General features: G+C 38.3%; 1 protein-coding gene across 2 annotated transcripts in view; it reads right to left on the reverse strand.

Annotated features, from left to right (window-relative positions):
* Positions 1–1,342: 1,342 nt before the first annotated feature.
* The window catches only part of LOC126092139 (AP-4 complex subunit epsilon-1-like), a 56,624-nt gene continuing 37,495 nt past the window's right edge, over positions 1,343–20,471 (reverse strand). For both annotated transcript variants that reach the window (XM_049907607.1, XM_049907616.1), the window contains exons 6-9: positions 11,245–11,460; positions 10,782–11,161; positions 2,979–3,663; positions 1,343–1,916 (exon numbers count right to left, since the gene is read on the reverse strand). In XM_049907607.1, coding sequence (XP_049763564.1) covers positions 1,640–1,916; positions 2,979–3,663; positions 10,782–11,161; positions 11,245–11,460 — 1,558 coding nt within the window. In that variant the 3' untranslated portion in view covers positions 1,343–1,639. The remainder of the gene's footprint in view (positions 1,917–2,978; positions 3,664–10,781; positions 11,162–11,244; positions 11,461–20,471) is intronic.

A 20,471-nucleotide genomic window follows, 5' to 3' on the forward strand; every position in this document is an offset into this window, starting at 1 on the left:
TATAACTTTTCACCAAGAGGAAAAAACTGCAGATACCTCATACATGACCTCCATGTGATGCCCTATACTGTCCAGAGGCACAGACTGATGATGGGAGGTTCAAGGAAAATGAACACCCACTCAATGATCACAAGGTTCAATGGGAGGGGCTACCTTTGATGCTCTGTATAGTCAAGGGGATGTAACAACACATCCAGAATGCAGGAATCTGCCAGTGCAACCACACAGAAGGCTGTCGACACTATCTAGATCCAGGGTGTTGTAGCCAGTTCCGATGAGAACTTCTGAAACAGCAGGACACTATACTTGCATGACAGTAAGCAATGCCGTGAACTGTTGCGCATAGTGTGGCATAGTATTTATCATCGCTGGCTGGCGTGCTGCAGGCAACCAGTTCAAAACTGACCACCAGCAATTATTTATTACTCAGTACTTACCATTTCTGGAAGATTCTTGAAATATCTATATTTTGAATACTCTGGAACAGTCAGTGTTTGGATAAATACCAGCATTCTGGAAACTTCGATGTTTGGATAAACAGCTGTTTCACCATCCGTGAGTTTAGTTCCATTTTGACTGTAGGTTGGTGTCCGTAATAAACATGCTTTCAGTTCTAATTATTGTACTCCAATGATGACCACATTCTCAGATTTGGACTTGAGTGTGGTTATATGACAACGCAGCAAGCATTCTTCTTGTCCTTCTTCTTCCTCCTCCTCCTCCTCCTCTTTATTACCAGTTTACAGCTGCCTGGATCAGTTGTGAATCAAGCACCACCATCATTGTCTGTCTCTTCACCACTATTCTCCCTTAAGTATGTCTTCTGGTGTTCCTCCCCTCTTTTTTCTGGACAAACTCCTTTTCACTGTATCTTGTGGTCTCTTTCCACTTAACCTTTCAGAAAATATTCTTTTTTTTTTTTGCGCACTATTCTCCCTCTTCTCCTCATATGTCCATATCACTTTAGCTTTGTTGTTTCTGCCTTGTGCTAAAGTTTTAGTATTCCAGTCCCTTCTCCAACCTCTTCAATTCTGATTCTATCCTTTCTTGTCTTATGTTCGATGCATCTCAAATATTTTATCTCTGGTCCCTACAATCTGCTCTCTTCCCCGCTCCTCCCCCCCCCCCCCATTTTTTTGCCCCTGTATAACCTAAAAATACATGTATCAACTGCTTCACAAGAAATGTGTAAAATTCTTCATTTTAGAATCTATGAAAATATTTACTGTGCACATCAAGTTTGCAATTGAAAAAAAGACAACTGGGGACACACATTTTTAATGTTTATTTACAACAGAGAAAGAACATCAGCTTTATTTGAAAATTTATTTTATTTGTATAAATACAAGAATCATTGTATAGAAATAAACATAACTTCCAACAAGGCACATAGTCTTCGACAATCTGAACATGGTAACACTAACCTTATATAAATTTATCCATCCCTCTGTAGTAAAACATTCCAAATACTTTAACAGGATAAAACTATGTTATATCTTAGTTTTTGGAACTCAACTTCAGTCACACATTCAAAGAAGACTTAATAAACATTTTTTATCACAAAAGTGCAGGTACTTCCACAGGAAAATGACTGGAAGAATTCAGTACATTTATTTAATATATTTTATAACAGGAACTATCATCTTTTCTCTAGTGTATTAAAAGTGAGCTTGCTAAAATCAGAAGTTAATAACTTGTCCAAAGGATCTACATTACTTTTTTCGGTCACTGACAAGTTTTCTTCTGGAAGTGGTAAATGAAAAATAGATGCAGCTGATGATGCTTCACTGCTCTGTATACTGCAACTATCCTGTTCCTGGATTGCTAATGACTCAGCTTTAGCTTTGTTCTCAGCTGGGTTTAATCTACCCTCTTTGGTCCACACAACTTTTGGGCTCATATTTGGAGACAACTGCCTGAAACATTACAGGTTATGTCAGTACATGCTAGAAAGCAACACACAGTGAGAGACTCTTACAGTACATAAAATTATCCAGAAGATACTGATCTACCAGCACAATACAATATTTAACTGAAATTTATACGGACTTTCAAGGTACATTATCTGACAGCAAAAGTAACATGAATGGTACTGGAGATACCACTGGCAGACTGTAATAATACTGGCACCCAAAATACACCACTTGTGATAAAAACAACTCTACCGCATTTTAAAACTCGACATTCAATCCTTGTGTGCAGAGTCATCATCATAACTCCACAAAATCTGCAGCTCAATGGCATTGAAGAACATGCATTTAAATAAGCACACAACAAAATATCTGAATTTTAGAGACTACTATCTAAATGTATGAGTTTTGTGATTCTATGATACTGCTTCAAAGAACTTCAGTGAATTGATAAGGCAGAGTAACAACAACTGGTATAACTATAAACGGGAAAAATGTGGAAAAGGATAAGCAAGACCATGACATTATGAGATATATTTAATTATTATTTACTCTGTTTTATAATTTTTCACTTTATCTAGGGACATGATGGTGTGGCAATGTAAACACTGAGCCTATGAGACAAATAAAACACAAATTCATAAAATTAGATGAATTTTCTTAAACAAATAAAATAATGTGGTTAGGTACAATAGAAAGACTGTCACAAATGTGTGTGTGTGTGTGTGTGTGTGTGTGTGTGTGTGTGTGTGTGTGTGTGTGCGCTGTCTATCTTTAACAAAGGTCTTGTTGGCCAAAAGCTTATTTGGGACAGTCTTTTTGTTGTGCCTATCTGCAACCCAGCTTCTCTGCTATATGGTGATTAACAACTTCCTTTTTTATAATATGTTTACATTCTATGCTGGATTTTCCTTTGTTTAAAAGAATGTAGTGTAGTAGAACTAATCAAATAAGTTCATTCTTTTAAACACAACCTGCTTCATTTTAGTCACTAGTTACACATGGAGACTGGTCATCTCCTCATAGTCTATAAAGTGTCAATCAGACAACCTGAACTCTGCCACCCACCTCGTAATATTCCACAGCTTGAAATCCTCAGAACACCACGAACCAGCTAGCGATCCTTTCTCAGAACTGATCACACTAGTGCATGGGCTGCTCTTTGCTGGTAATGGCATTTCAGTTAATTGTTGGAAGACTTGTACAGCCTGTGGTGGACGGTATGGCTCTTCTCCAGATTCCAAACTTTTGCATACCATTTCATCCAAAAATGACAATGTAAAGTCCAACTGGTCATACTTATCCTGTCCCTTTACAGTGTGTTCATGTATTGCTGTTACAAAAGGTAAACTACACTTCAGCTCAAAACAAATGTCACGTAAGTAAGAATCTCGTCTAGAAGTTGATAATAGTTCTTGTAGAAAACCATCTATTCCGGATGCTTGTTCCTTTTTATGAACAGAAATGTATTGCAGTGACTGAACTATTGAAATAAGGAGATCTCTAACACCTTGAGGAAATGGGTCTCTCTTCTTCTCATTTCTGATAATTTTATGTCCTAGTTCAATTATTTCTTTGATAGTGTCTGCAGGTTTGTTAACTGCACCTTCAACTGCTGGAAGCCCAAAGCGGCTTATTACCCAAACATACAATTGCAGAATTGCTGTTACAGCTATCTTTGACTTTGAATATTTGTGAAGTATTTTAATCACTTTCTGCCTGGTATCTCCGATGTTTTTCTGCTGATCTTCACCTGTAAAACACAAATAACAGTGTTATTCAAATAGTATGTCATGTGCAACATTCATACAATACATGAAAGCAAAGGATATTCATGGAGTAGAATTTCAGGTTTCAAGGAAACCTGTTGACCAGCGCACAAAAGTAGAATGTCAGCTCAGTTAGAAACCTGAAAACATATTTCTCTCAGTAACATGCTATTATTTAATTACAATGGTAAATAAAGAAGAGGTCTGCTCTACCTCTTCTATATGCAGAAGATATTGTGGTGGCACAGAAGCTTAGTTTTCTCCTGAGTAACATCAGGTAACTAATTAACGACTTGGATGCGTGGCTTACATGTGAGCAGGGCTGGTATATAATCGAGACTTTCATAACCTCGGAAACAATGTAAGTTAGTACATTGTATACAAAATCAAAACCATATTACTTTTTAAAGAATCACATGACATGGAGTCATGGAAAAATGACACAGCCAATCTCAGGATAACTCCCTATAAATGAAGTGAAACTAACACCATTACGGATTAGTGTTGCAAGAAACTGTGCATTTTCACTTGGTTTACATCCAGCCCAGAAGAAATGCTCAACAGTTGTTTCAAGAGCTGTCAAATCAAGCAATTATGTGGATAATTCTACTAATAACTCACGAATATATGAATATATGGATCTGGAGAATAAAGGAGAGGAGGAGTCAGAGATAAGGAATACATGGAAGATAACAGGGGATGGTTAGATGTGATTGGGGAAGAATCATGGGCAGAGCTATAAAATCAGCAAGGCCACATTAAAGCTGTCTTTACACTGATTCTCTTCTGTTGAGTACCGTATTTACTCGAATCTAAGCCGCACTTTTTTTCCGATTTTTGTAATCCAAAAAACCGCCTGCGGCTTAGAATCGAGTGCAAAGCAAGCAGAAGTTCTGAAAATGTTGATAGGTGCCGCCACAACTAACTTCTGCCGTCGAATATATGTAGCGCTACACAGGCATCCTTTGTAGGCACAAAGATAAATACTGGCGCCAAAACCTCTGCGTCAGTAAATAAAATTAAAAAAAAAATTGGAAGACGAGCATTTTTCTCCGCCCGAGTTTCGACCACTGCATTTTCATACATTATCCAACGAAGTAAATACAAATTCCGTATTGTTCATCTTCGAATTTCAATGTACTACGAAAATCCGACTGGTAATACTGGGATTTTTGTCAATAAGGCCAACTCTACATTCTGAATTTTTTCCTACCTGTGAGAAGAGATGGTTGCTAATAGGAACCTGATGAAATGTGAATCACATGCAGTATTCTCTTCACCACAAGAATAATACGAATATAAACATTTTGCCATGTATTCTTTCGTGTTTGCTTCTATCTCATTTAAATCCTGTCTGCCAAATAAACTACGAAACTAGAGTGAGACAACAGCAAACGCGGAAGAATATACGTATCGTGTCATGTTTATATTCGTATTACTCTTATGCCTAATAGTGATACAGTCAGAAATGAAGCACGGCAACTGACTAGATTTTTAAATCTAAGATGACTAATTTCTGTGCAGAATTTGATGTACTAAAGAAGCGGCCGCAAAGATTTTCAAACGGAGAAAAATTATCGCCAAACTTTCGTTCAGAACATGTTATATCATACGCAGTCTATTATTTGGTTCTTGTTGATCATTATCAAAGAAAGCAGTAGTGTAAGTAACAACAAATAGCAGTCTCTTGCCATTGTTTCGCTAATGTGACGATTCCTCTCTTTTTTTAATTGTAGGCGGCGATAGCGCGCACAAAAGCAAGTCATGCTGCGAGCAGCGACAGGCCGTAAACACGCACTATCAGAATGCGACAAACAATGCATGACACAGTATAGTAATGCATTTTCAGCTTAGAGTGACTGACGTCACTGACAGAATTTGATGTACTAAAGAAGCGGGCACAAAGATTTTCAAACGGAGAAAAATTATCGCCAAACTTTCGTTCAGAACATGTTATATCATACGCAGTCTATTATTTGGTTCTTGTTGATCATTATCAAAGAAAGCAGATATTAGTGTGTTCAAATAACATTGAAAACGGCACTTATCAGATCAAAGCAAAATAAGCAATCGATTCAAACCAGACGAAGCACGTGAAAAAGGAAGGGTATTCGTATAAATACGGACGGAGCGCCTGACGCATAGCAATGGCTACCTGGTAAAGCTTAACTGCTAAGCTTTCGACTCGAACCAAACTACTGTAGCTGTATCGTCATTCATTCGACCTAAATTGTGTCTCATATTACAATGGACCAACTTTGTTTCGATTTGGAGGTGCGGCCTAAATCTTTTCTCTCCCCTTGAATTTCGAGTCTCAAATTTCAGGTGCGGCTTAGATTTGGGAATTTTTTTTCCCTTATTTCGAGTCTCATATTTCAGGTGCGGCTTAGATTCGAGTAAATACGGTAGGTGGTTAACAAAGTTCTCACTGCACAGACTAAGTAAAAGAAAGCACACCTTTAAAAACTTCAGCAAGAATGAATTCAGACATAAGACTATAACTGAAACCTTTAGAGAGAACTGTAATCTCAGAAAGACTTAAGATTTTCTAGAGAACAGGTTGAAGAATGTTACACGACTACCTAAGTTCAGCTTTCGGTAGGTCTCGGGACGTATGGAAGGTCAGCAAGGCAGTTTTTGGCAGATGTGAGAGATTGCAGTGAAGATTTTTAGAGACTGTTGTAGTCATAGTAGGCCCATGAATGGAATACATATTAAAGATCCGGGTGCAAGACCCATGCTCGAACCAAATGCATCCATTCTGTCACATACCCCATTGCGCTGGGTCAACTGCGCAAACAGACACATCATACTACATGACCACAACTGACGACATTGATGATGACCACTGCCAAATTGTATCAAAAGTTAATGCTAACCAATCCGTGGAAGACTACACGCACCACTGAACAGAATGTGCTGAACTACTATGGCTATTCCACAACCTTGTCCAATGTGGATTTTTACTGATGTGGTCCACAACATCTATACTAACAAATCCATCTGGTAGTTGTGATCGGGGCATTTTTGACAGGACACATTAAAATCACACATAGTATATGATATATACTCCTTACAATTTGGAATAAATACCTGCTTTACATATATAAGCTAAGATCTTAAGTAATTTTAAATTGTTTTGATAATAGCCGTAAAAGTATGTGTTCTTGCCACCACTTATATTTTTCCATAACCACATTTGGCACAATGGCAATATTCGCTCAGAAATATTTTCAAAATGAACCTATTCACTGTTTTTATGCTTGTTTGGGTTTATCTAGTGATCTGTCTTCAGACTGAAAACTATTACTTGAAGTTTCGGCCTAGAGATAAACATCAAAAACATGCTGATGGTAATTAATTGCCACAGTTTAGAACAAATTCAACTTTCAGGATGCTTAAAGGATCTTGTGGCAGTCAATGATTGTGTATATCTAGGATCTCTCATCAGTGGCACGGGAAAATGTGAAAGGAAATAAAATGAAGAATCGTCCTTGGCCAAGCCAAATGGTTAAGTTCACGAAGATTTGGCAGAACCATGCAATATCCAAAACAATGAAGATGCACTAGGTGGATTCATTGGTGTTTCCTGTGTTCTTATACGGCTGCGAGACTTGGACCATGAAAGCTAGTGACAAGAGCCGAATAGATACCTTCGAGGTGTGTTGTTGGTTGAAGATGTTACGTGTACCACAAATAGAAAGAACAAAAGCTTCCATCATAGAAGGACTTAGCATCACAAGAAGTTTATCTTCCCGTGTCAGTCAAAGGTACTTCCAGTTCCTTGGGCACACTTTGAGAAGCGGAGGGGCTAATTTAGAAAAGACCATCTTACAAGGCAATATGAAAGGCAGAAGACCATGAAGAAGAACAGCAAATAGATGGTTGGATCACATGAAGAAGATTACCAGCCTACCTCTTCACATTAAGAACTGAAGATCACTATGGATGGAGACATCTACTCAAAAGTTTTGATTAATTAAGAAATAAATGAAGAAATGAGGTCACGACACTCAGCAATGAGTTAAACAACTAATGATGATGATCTAGTAATGGATAACAGGCAGACTTTATGACAAGTACTAGTGGAGGTCACAAAGCAGAAACTTGGACATTCACATGCCTCAGACGATATACTCTACTTTTCCTACTACAATTACAGCATACACGAAGCTGTGGCATTAATTTAACAAAAGAAAGTGCGTTTGAAAGTAAGTGTCTGAAGACAATTTCGTAGCCAATATAGCACCATGTACAGCCACAGCCAGGAAAATAATTTTTTTAAACACAGGTATTCACTAGGGGCGAACAAACTGTCACATTTCTTGGTCATGTTATAAAAACAATATAGGACCAAATTACAACAGTGGTTAGCAGAAAATGTAAAAGCATTAATTATTCAAACTGTAACTGTACTTTGCTGGTGGGAATTACTTCAAAGAGTTTTGCTTATCTATTCAGGTAACTCTATACAGGGTGTTCAAAAAAAGTGGTGGATACTTTAAGAGGTGGTAGTACTCATCGAAACAAGAAAAATAAGTCCACTAACATGGGTCCTGGAAAGCATACTTTCTGCAATAAACATATGTTTTCAAGTGTTCAATGTAGTATCCATTCATGACAATGGATGCCTCTGCCCTTCGGTTAGGAATGACACACCCTTTGAAGTATACCTGGTTGTTGTTGTACCTGCTGGCACAGATTGAAGACGCGACCATGTAGTGCCCCTACATTGTTGATTGGTGTGATGTAGACCAGCCGGCCGGAGTGGCCATGCGGTTCTAGGCGCTACAGCCTGGAACCGAGCGACTGCTACGGTCACAGGTTCGAATCCTGCCTCGAGCATGGATGTGTGTGATGTCCTTAGGTTAGTTAGGTTTAATTAGTTCTAAGTTCTAGGCGACTGATGACCTCAGAAGTTAAGTCGCATAGTACTCAGAACCATTTGAACCATTTTTGACGTAGACCAGTTCCTTCAAATATCCTCATAACCAAAAGTTAGAAGATTTAGGTCTGGGGAATGAACAGGCCAAGGGCCAAGGGCCAAGGTGAAACCCCCCACTAATACAGTGGTCCTGAAATCCTGATTCAGATGTACATGCACACTGGGACGAAAGTGTGCTGGTGCGCCACCATGCATGAACCACATTTGTATTCATTGCTGCCATGGCATAGTATCCAGTAAGGTAGGCAATACATTTATGAGAAAGCCCAGATAATGTGCCCCAGTTAATCTTCGTGATACCATGTATGGTCCTATTAATCTATGATCAAGTATGCCTGTCCATACATTGATTGAGAATTGGTGTCGACGCCCTCTTTCCTCAACTGCTTGGGGATTTACATTTGCCCATACATGCTGGTTGTGAAAATTCACACCACCATCTCTTCTGAACCCTCCATCTCTTTGGTAAATAAAATCTTGAATGTGAACAGTGGATCAGTGGCACACTTCTGCAACAGCCGCTGACAGAACCGCCATCTGCCATGACGATCCTGTGGCCTTATGACTAAACAAACAGTAGATAATATGGATACAGCAACTGTTCATGAAGAATACCCCATATAAGAGAGCGAGACACGCTTTCTGCTGCTGCTAATCATAGCACCCTGGTCCCAGGGGTTTCTTCTACCAAATATAGCACATGCACCTCCATGTAAAGCATGTGGCCTGTGCGGGGCCTTCCACTGTCAATCTTTTGAGTTGCAAGAGTACCTGCATCCCTCAGCTGCTGGAAAAGTCTGCCGAACAGCTTATCAGATGGCACTCTGTAATGTGGATATTTTTCAGTTTAGAGGGCATGGGCATGCAGGCTACGTCTATTTGCTAAACATAGCAGTATATCACATCTGCCACCTCACTTGTCAATTAATAGGCTTCCATTGCTAACAAGTGGTGGAAGACAGAAAATGTAAATGTACTACACCATTTGTACATACACATGGCACAATAACAGTAAGCACCATGCTATGTCTCCCAGGTTGACAGCACTGTACAATAAGACACACAAACACAATTAAAATTAATGTAGCGTACAACACAGCTCAAACCACACAACTGACTGCAGACCACATAATGGTAGGTATAGTACTGTGAGTAAGACATCATATTACCTTGTTGACACATTTGATGGAGCACCAATGTGTTCTAACACCTACAAACCAGCATTGCGCAGCCCTTCCTGTAAACATGTTTTTACCTCACAAAGGATGCATTTCCGGACCAATGTTTACTGACTTACTTTTCCTGTTTTGATGAGTACTACTACTTCACAAAGTATTCGAAACCTTTTTGAACACCCTGGATATTAGTTTATAATACTAAGACTGCTCACATGACTAATGACTCATGAGCAATTAGTCTCCATAGACACAATACAAGGAGCCAATACAGCATGGCATGCTATTAATCTCTGAATGTAAGATAACGCACATTGTTATCATACACGGAAATGTTTGTAAGATACAATTCCCATCAACTTCAATAAACTCTGTCTCTCTTTCTCCCACCAACCAAACAGTGATAGCAAAATCTTCTCTGTAACCTGTATTTGAACAGGAAAGTTTTACATCAAAAACTGCTGCGTGACAGCAAAAGCTAACTGTGTCGTACAGCAATGGAAGGTGGGAATAAACTGCTGCTAGAATCAACTATCTCCTTGTCGAAAGCCTAATGAAATGATGTCAAAATACTATCATTAAAGAAAAATCAAAAGATCAGTTTTGCAAAACAAAGTTCTAGTAATCAAACTTTATTTTGTCTTGTTCATAAACGCATAATATATGCATGGTTCTATTTTCCACTTCCAGGGGAATGTGTAACACTGTGAAGGAAGCAAGTTTCACACTATACATTAAGCTGCATGGAACATGAAGCGTAATCTCACCCTCCCACATATAGTCCTGTTAGTACAGAGGGCTGATATTGTTATCAGTGGAGACATTAAATACACACATTGACATAAACAATAATTATGAGTTATTTCAATTTTTTAGTGGAAAATACTCATTTCTCTCTTGTCATTTTTAAAATTCATATGAACATTCAACGGTATGACTATTAAATACCAATGTCTAAAAGAAAGTGACTTGTACTTCATACCTGAAAGTAAATTCTTAATTGATCCATGGATGGTTTTAACCTGACTGTCACTAGCAAGAGGCAATAACCGAAGAAGCATTGCAACATGCCATGAATCAGTGTCCCGTGGATATTTTTGCGTAAGAAGGATGATGCGTCTTACTAGATCGTGACGCAAATGAATATTGTTGGAGCAATAGGTCTGTGCATAATCAGCAATTTGTGTACATATTTGTTCTGCATTTGAAGCATTTGCTGCTACACATAGCAAAGCTAATGTTTTTCTTTTTACTGCATGATCAGGATGTTGCAAGCTTGACATGATGATTTCTTGTTGCTCTGGTGTAAGTGACAAGGGACAGTGTTGCAGAATAACTTCAAGCAGATCAAGGCCAGCATACCTGCAAAATAAATATTTTTGTTATAAAACATACAAAAAACAAATGAAGGAAACAGATAACATTATTAGTGTGTGTCACTTTACCTCAAATTGTTGCTCTTCCTCGACATCAAATCTGTAACATGTGATATAGCTGTTGGCAGTATATCGTCATTGGGTTTGTACTTTATCAGAATTGCTATACATGCACAAATAATGGCAACCCCAATAGCTTCTTGTGAACCAGACTTCGCCAAAATTAAAGTCTTATGAATTACAGCTCTAATGTCGGCTGTCGGTTCATCCATCAGCTGAAGTAACCTACAAATATCAGAAGTACTAAATAAGCCTGGTGAGGAAATACATGTGAACTTATAGCTCTTATAATTAATTTATAATTTAAGTCTCATCTTTATCTATGATAACAATGGAAGCTGAAGAAATGAATTAAAATTTGTGCACAGACGAGACTTAAACCCTGGTCTCCTGGCTTGTTATTTTTTTATTCTAAGCCACATCAAAACATGTAAATTTTCAGCACTAAATGACAGCCAAATAATTAGTTCTGTACCATTTCTCATCAAAGGTGGAAAAGAGAGAATATCATTCGACAAACAGGGAACAATGTGTGGAAGAACAGCAGCCATAACATGAGACATTATTTTAAATTGTTTAACAACTGTGAGTTACAGAATATGCAAGTTGTTCTTGATGAGATACCAAGCATCAAGCTTTTCTGCACAGACCACGTCATACATCTTACGGTTGTTGTGTGACAAATACTCCCACTGAAATATGTAGTTCACATTAAAACAAGCATAGATTGCACTGTGAAACCAAGTACGAAAATTTCTCTCTTTTTAACTGCTGGTCTCTAAGATGGAAAATGCAGGCCCAAATTACACTGAGAAGCGATCAAAGATAGCTCCTCATCACACTGTGCACTGACACAAACGTAGGTTTTCACCAATGGAACATCAGTAGAATCAATTCAAACATATCAAAAAGTTGGAAAAAATCTCAGTTCTTTTCTCTGGAGTTAAGGAAGAAAATGCAAAGAAGACCTAAGTACAAGAGTTACAACAAAAAATAAAGAGGTGTGAAGACTCATAATAAGACATTACAAGAAAACTGATAATTGATATATAGATTGTATCATAAAATAACTCTGTTATTTGACTAGCTATTAATAGAGCAGGGAGGGGGGAGGGGACAGATAGAGCAACTAATACACTGAAACATACCAGAGAATGAAGAAATATATAATACTGCTGAGTATGTTGTGAAATGTCACTCACAGGATTTCCATAATCTGGAAACGTGAAGTGGCTCTCCAATAAATATTTCAAAGACACCGTACACCAGATCTTAGTTTATTACACTTCTTTCTCCTCTCCTCTGCTTCACCATTCTCTTTTACAGTCTTTTTAGTCCTCTCTCACTTTCTGATATCACATTTTACTATTAAATACTAGATCCCATAATCTCCATCCTTCCTCCAATTTTCATTTTTCATTTTTCCTCTGAGTCTTTTTTTTCCAATTTGCAACCACTGATTTCTTATAAGGTCAACTCAGCCTAGCACTCTTGATTAGCGGCAGCTCATCTGTCTTTCACCTATACCTTGAATTTTTCTGGATTCAAATACTTGATCCACCATCTGTACATCATATCCTGTCTTTTCTCTCTCACACACACACACATTTCGTTTTTCCTTGGTTAACAACTTTTTTGAACTGTGAAGTCAGAGATTTATGCATGTTATTTTGATTTATGCATATGTCATCCTGTTCCTGCTTCAGCAACTATTTTGTGCTTATCATTCAGAAACTGTTAATAATAATTTTCTTTCATTTTCATTCTGAATTAGGAAAATAAATTCCAGGGCAACTGTCCAAGTATTAAATTTAAAACGATAAATCTTCTGTGTACCATGATTTAAAGAACAAAGTTATGAGTGAAATACTAAATGCAATTTCAGGAAACATATCTTTTAGTGAAGTACCTTCAAATAATGGAACTAATCACAAGTTATTGTGCTGCAGGTTGCCAACTTTAAGACCAATGTTTCAATTATAAATACTACAAGCAGAAGTACACATGATGCAAACTTTTATATCTGCAATGAGTTAAAGCTGTGTCCTGCACCAAGATTAGCACCCATACATCAACTTCTCATGAGCACAGCCTACTGACGGCCTCATTCGAAGTCTACTTGTCACTGGTCCCTTTCTAGTCTTTGTCCTCTTTACACATATTTTCCGCATTGCTACAGGACTAGCAACTCTGTAAGTCTTATCTGAAAGACACTTATAGGAAGATGTGTATGTTCAAAAAACAGTAAACATTCAAACAAATAAAAACAATGTTCCTTTCATAATTTAAAGTATCTATGAAACAGCTTTAAATTTGTGCTTTTATCCAAATATCATTTAATAGCGTGTGTTGAAAGAAATCACAATAAATTACAATAATTGTTGGAAGTTTTGAAAGGCAAAAAAAGTGCTGGAGAAAAAATAAAACAAAAAATACTCTCTGTTCTCTAGTAAGTTGTTTCCGACATAATGCAAAAGAAAAGAGAGAAACAAAAACGATAGAGCTCTCTGGACTTGCGGGGAAAATGAGTGATACAACATATGTGAAGCCAGCTTTTTCTAGGTAAGTACCATTTTCTTACAAATTGTGAACTTGTTCACATGATGTAACATGAAAATAAACTTTACCACAAGCAACAAATTGCGGTATAAAAGAACTAACAACTTAAGTAACCAGAATAAGATTTTCACTCTGCAGCGGAGTGTGCGCTGATATCAAACTTCCTGGCAGATTAAAACTGTGTGCCGGACCGAGACTCAAACTCGGGACCTTTGCCTTTCGTGGGCAAGCGCTCTATCAACTGAGCTACCCAAGCACAACTCACGCCCCATCCTCACAGCTTTACTTCTCCCAGTACCTCGTCTTCTATCTTCCAAACTTTACAGAAGCTCTCCTGTGAACCTTGCAGAACTAGCACTCCTGAAAGAAAGGATACTGGAGAGACATGGCTTAGGCCGGTATTACACTATCAAATTTCTTTGTCAAATATCTTTGTCAAAGATATTTGATGGTGTAATAGGAACTTTGTCAAATGTCGTCAAATATTTGATCAAATCTAGGGCCTCGCTGTAGATTTGATCAAAGAAATCGCTTGTCTTCTGTTCACTGCAATTTGCCATGTTACCACATGGGGCACTAGCATCGCTGCAGCGTTCTGTCGTCTGTAGTGTTATTATAAACTTTGCCGGTAAATATAACTGGTGTGTGCCGACAACCACAAAATTATTAGAGATGTATGAAGCTGATGAGGCGCTTTACAAAGTTAAGCACCCTGAATACAAAAATAGATTAAGAAGATTGGAGACCTGACCTGACCTGACCTAACATAACCCTCTCCTGTAGCAAGGAATCGGAGTGTTACAGTGAGCCTGTCTTCTGAAGATGTAGCAGTTCTTAAGTTAATATTGTGCTTTGTGATATGGGGATACACTTCACTGAGCACATACAGAAATATATGCTCATCCATTCTTAAGTAATTGATGTACGACTTGACGTCTTCCACTGTAAGCTCACGTAACAAGTTTTGTTGAATGCTTTTATCGCGTCGTCGTAAAACCCACGGCTTCACCCAGATTATATTAGTTTTTTGTTCCATAGATACATGATGAGGAGATGCTCGTGGATCTGGAAGATGTCAATTTTTTTAAGCTGAAATAACAATACTAATAGTATGAATAAATGCAATACGTCATTTGTTTCTATTAAAAATTTCGTCAATGGAGTAGGAGTTGGCCACTAGTAGGTCTTTCAGGCTCCTTTTAAACTGATCTTTATTTATTTGTAACTAATTTTTTTATGTTTGCTGGCAAACTATTGAAGATGAGTGTTCCTGAGTAGTGGACCTCTTTTTGAACTGAAGTAAGTGCTTTTAAGTCCTTGTGCAGATCATTATTGTTCCTGGTATTGTATGTATGAACTGAGTTGTTTGTTGGAAAAAGAGATATATTATTTAGGACAAATTTCATTAAGGAGTAAATATACTGAGAGGCAGTAGTTAGTATGCCCAGTTCTTTGAAGAGGATTCTGCAGGATGTCCGTGTATTTACTCCACAAATAATACGTATTACACGCTTTTGGACTCTTGAAAACTTTTGTTTGACTTGAAGAGTTACCCCAAAATGTTATACCATATGACATTATGGAATGAAAGTAGGCAAAGTATGTAAGCTTTTTCATTTTTATGTTGCCTATGTCTGCTAACACTTGAATTGCAAATACAGATTTGTTAAGGCGTTTCTGCAGTTCTGTGGTGTGCTCCTCCCAACTGAATTTATTATCAATTTGTAATCCCAGGAATTTAACACTGTCAAACTCGTATGTATGGTTCCTTTTTTTCCCCCACTTCTTTTCCGCATGTGCACACAATGCAATTGCGGTACGTGCAACTGCTGCGGTTAATAACAAGTTGTTGTCAGCTATCTTGAACTTTGACGAAAAATTTGATGACGGTGTAATACCCCTTCTAGCGCTACATCAAAGATCTTTGTCAAATATATTTGACGGAATATTTGATCACATCTTTGATCAAATCTTTGACAAAGAAATTTGATAGTGTAATAACGGCCTTACCCACAGCCTGGGGGATGTTTCCAGAATGAGATTTTCACTCTGCAGTGGAGTGTGCGCTGTGAGAATGGGGCGTGAGTCGTGCTTGGATAGCTCAGTTGGTAGAGCACTTGCCAATGAAAGGCAAAGGTCCGGAGTTTGAGTCTCAGTCCGGCATACAGTTTTAATCTACCAGGAAGTTTCGTATCAGTGCACACTCCACTGCAGAGTGAAAATCTCATTCTGGAAACATCCCCCAGGCTGTGGCTAAACCATGTCTCTGCAACAGGAGTGCTAATTCTGCAAGGTTCGCAGGAGAGCTTCTGTAAAGTTTGGAAGGTAGGAGACAGGATACTGGCAGAAGTAAAGCTGTGAGGATGGGGCGTGAGTCGAACTTGGGTAGCTCAGTTGGTAGAGCATTTGCCCGCAAAAGGCAAAGGTCCTGAGTTCGAGTCTCAGTCCGGCACACAGTTTTAATCTGCCAGGAAGTTTCGACTTAAGTAACAATTGAGGCAAAAACCTTAAATTCAAGGTCATATAAAATTAAATCTAACACTGGGAGAAATTTTTATGCGAGACATGTCAAACACATTAATTGTTACACAAACAACCTTCTTACAAAATTAGTCGTAGCAACATGTTTGAGCCTTTGCATGACACAAAGGGCTTTGTGGCAAATGTGAGAAAAACAATAGCTAGTTAACTTAATTTTGGTCTTTTGTATAGCTATTAATCCGGTTATGGACTTTCAACATTCTTTCTGTGTTTACAGCGTAAAGTGCATTAAGTTCGACAAATCTGACTAAAATGAATAAGCAGAGCAGAGATATAGAGTAAAACAAAGGCTAGAGATGTATGTACAAATCTATCAAGAAATATGCAACTGTGACAGTTATGTTCATGAAGCCACACAATGAGCAGGTATTGTGTGCTATACCACATCGCCCATGCTTAAGCCAGTTTGCACTGTGGTGGTGAGAACAGTTAGTTGGGAATAGTTTGTCTTGTCCTTTCTATTTGGACTTGACACACTACACCCGGTTTCAAAATTATCAGTATAGTGTGAATACTCTGTCACAACAGGACAAACAACAGGACTGTAGTACCGATTGTTGTGGGCCCAAACTTCACCGCATGACATTAGCTAACACGAAAGGCTGGGAGTAATTTCTGCCAGCACTTGCCTTTCTCTTTATGATGAGCACACCATACACAATTTTTATGTATGTTAACACAACTTCCATAAAAAAATCCTGTGTAATTAAATTCCTCTTAATGCAATAAGACCTACATTACACCCCCAACAAGATGACACACATTTCTCCTGATGATCGGGCACTAGAAAAGAAAAAACAGAGAAAGGGACAATATCATTATTTTTGCAATATAATTTTTTTGCACCTCAGAACTCAGTAATTATCTGCACAGTGAAGCAATTTCATCAACATCTCAAGATGGAGAACTTGAAGTAATTCTCACATAACTCTCAACAAAATAATGTAGAATGCTATTGATATATACATTACAGACTGCAATCTCCTGCAGGATATAGTTACAAAGGAAAGAAAAACAAGGAAATATGTTCTGAAACAAGAAAGTATGAAAACTGAGCATGAATGGAAGCCATTGCGTAACACAGGTCAACAACATAAAACAAAGGGACAATTGGAAGGGTACACCAATAGCTGAATTCAAAAATAAATCTATGTCTACGTCACTACTTGGCATATAACAACAAAGTGCTTGACAAAGGGTTAAGAGAAACACTTTCAGGCTATTTCTCAACTTTTCCATTCTCAAATACCACACAGGAAAAATGAACTCTTAAATTTTTCCATGCAAGCTCTTCTTTCTCTTGTTTTATTATGGTGGCCATTTCCCCTATGCAGATAGGAGATGTCAAAATATTTTCACATACAGAGGAGAAAGCTGGTGATTGGCATTTTGTGAAAATATCTCACTCCAACAAAAAACACCTACATTTCAATGATTGTACCCCAGCTTCCATACCAAATCCAGAACACCCTCTCTTCTGTTCCGCAATAATACAAAATGAGCTGCCCTTATTTGAAATTTTTCAATGTCCTCCATCCATACTATTTGGTAAGGATCCTGTACTGCACAGCTATACGCGTAGTGTGGATAGTCTGTTCAGTACCTTTGTTGCACCTTCTAAGTGTTCTGCCAATAAAACACTGTCTTGGTTCACCTTCCCACAACATTTTCTACGTGATGTTTCCAATTGAAATTGTTCATAGTTGTAATCCCTATGTATTTAGTTCAACTGACAACTTTTAAATCCGTATTATTTATCTTGTAAACAAAATTTTATGGATTCTTTTTAGTACTCACGTGTAGGATCTCACAGTTATCATCATTTAGGTCAATTGTAACTTTTTGTACCATACTAATATCTTGCCTAAATCATTGTACAACTTGTATTGATCTTCCCATGACTATACAAGAGAGTAAATGACAGCATCACTGCAAGTACTCAAAGAGATCTGTTCATACTGTCTCACAAATCAGTTATATAGGTTAGAAGCAGCAGAGGATCTACAAAATTTCCTTTGGGAACCCCAGATATCACTTCTGTTTCACTCAATGACTACCTGTCAGTTACTGCAAACTGTGTCCTTTCTTACAGGAAATAATGAATCCAGTCACACAACTGACACCATACTCCACAGGTATGCAATTTGACTAGAAGCCACTTGTGAGGAAGTATGTCAAAAGCCTTCTGGAAATCTAGAAATACGAAATCAACTTGTGATCCCTACTGGCAGAACTCATTTCCTGTGAATAAGGGGCAAGTTGTGTTTCATAAGAACAATACTTTCTGAATCCATGCTATGTGTCAAGAGATTATTTTCTTTGAGGCTACTTCATAATTTTCAAACAGAGCATATGTTTCAAAATCTTACTGCAAACTGATGTCAGTGATATGGGTATATAATTCAGCAGATTACTTTTATTTTCTTTCTTGTGTTTTGGTGTGACCCATATGAAACTACAGTCCTTAAGCAAAGGTCTTTCAATGAGTGAGTAGTTTTATATCAATGTTATATATGGAGCTATTTGATCAACATATGCCGAGAGGAACCTAACTCGTGTACAATATGGACCAGATGGCTTATCTGTATCTAGAGAACAGCAGACTACACACCCTGCCCCCTGTCCAAGTCTACATAAGGGTTGCAGTACTAATTCCTCCTTTGGCATGGACATGTCCCAAATGGATGCTCATACGAGGAGATGCATACAGGCCACAAATTAAATCCAATCTAGAGAATCTGACCCACAGCTAGTTCTGAAAGTCAGGTTTTCACCCCGACCTACCCCCAGCAGCTGTGGAACAGAATGTACGCAGATTTCAAGGGATCCTTCCTGGGAGCCTGTGTTCTTGTATTTTTGCCAAACCTTTGAAGTCTAAACATACAGGGCAGCACTGACACCTAACTCCAGCAGCTATTGCTAGCTCCTCCAGCAACATCTCTTGTGGAAATTCTGAGATAAGAAAGCCATCATCACCTAGACACATCATTTCTGTTTACCATGACTGCTACTAATAGTCTAGTCTACCAAGTGCATTGGCCTCTGCTTATCAGATCTCAGTTTACTGTTTGGATTTCTCTGTGGACTGGTTACGATACTTTGTTGTTTGATTTGTGGCTACGGACACGGACTTTGACACAATCTGTGTTACACATTATGTCCTCTGGAGGTTGTACCTAACCATTGTAATAAAGTAGAGTTTGTGTGAAGCAACAAATTGGCAACAATGACTACTACGTATAGATGATGACAAGTGTTTTGTTTACAGACAAATCAAACAGAAATTTCTAAAATTATGCCAGCAAAGATATTGCAATGGCAAACACAGTTACAGAAATCCTGTTGGCTACGACAACTACTCACAGCACTGCAGCAGCAACAGCAACAGCAGCATGCAATGCAATGCAATGCACCAAACACCAACACTGGCACAATTTTCACTATTTGATGCTGTAACAGACAACTGGGACTTGTGTCAGTATCTATTAATCTGTATTTTTAGGGAAGTCACATCTCAAATTCTGAGCTCAAGTGTGCTTATTTGTTGTCTTCTAACCTATAAATCTGTCACACACAACACAGTGCAGGTATGGTTGGATCAACAGGCTGAGGATGCCTCTTCGGTGCTGCACATATTTCATTCAATTTGCCAGTGCTCCAGTATGCTACAAGGCATCCTGCTGTCCACTGCGTCATCAGAACAAAGAGTTGTAATTCTGAAAGCATCTCATCCACAGAGCCTCAAATTGCTACATCCAGAACATTGGGGCACAGTACATACAAAAAATTTAACTTGATGACTTGTTTATTGGCTCAGCATCGTTGTGGACACATAGAAAGCCTCCTGGACATGCACAGCCTACTCAAAATAACAGTCACCATTATCCCAATTGTTATTGCCTACACTGCACCAGCCATGGGAAAGCCCACACAGTTTTTGCGCAGGTTTTTCTACACTCTATATGGCTTCTAGCAATAGACACCTCCTCAGTCTTCCCCTGTGTGACTAGAACAATGTCCACAACAACAGCAGTTCCCATCTAGCACATGCCACTATTTTCACAACACAGGGGACTTCAGGAACAATTGCTTCCAACAGTCCTTCCACTGAATTCAAATCACTCTGTCACAGGAAT

The sequence above is a fragment of the Schistocerca cancellata genome, chromosome 1 (genome assembly GCF_023864275.1).
Source record: "Schistocerca cancellata isolate TAMUIC-IGC-003103 chromosome 1, iqSchCanc2.1, whole genome shotgun sequence".
Taxonomy (NCBI): Eukaryota; Metazoa; Arthropoda; class Insecta; order Orthoptera; family Acrididae; genus Schistocerca; species Schistocerca cancellata.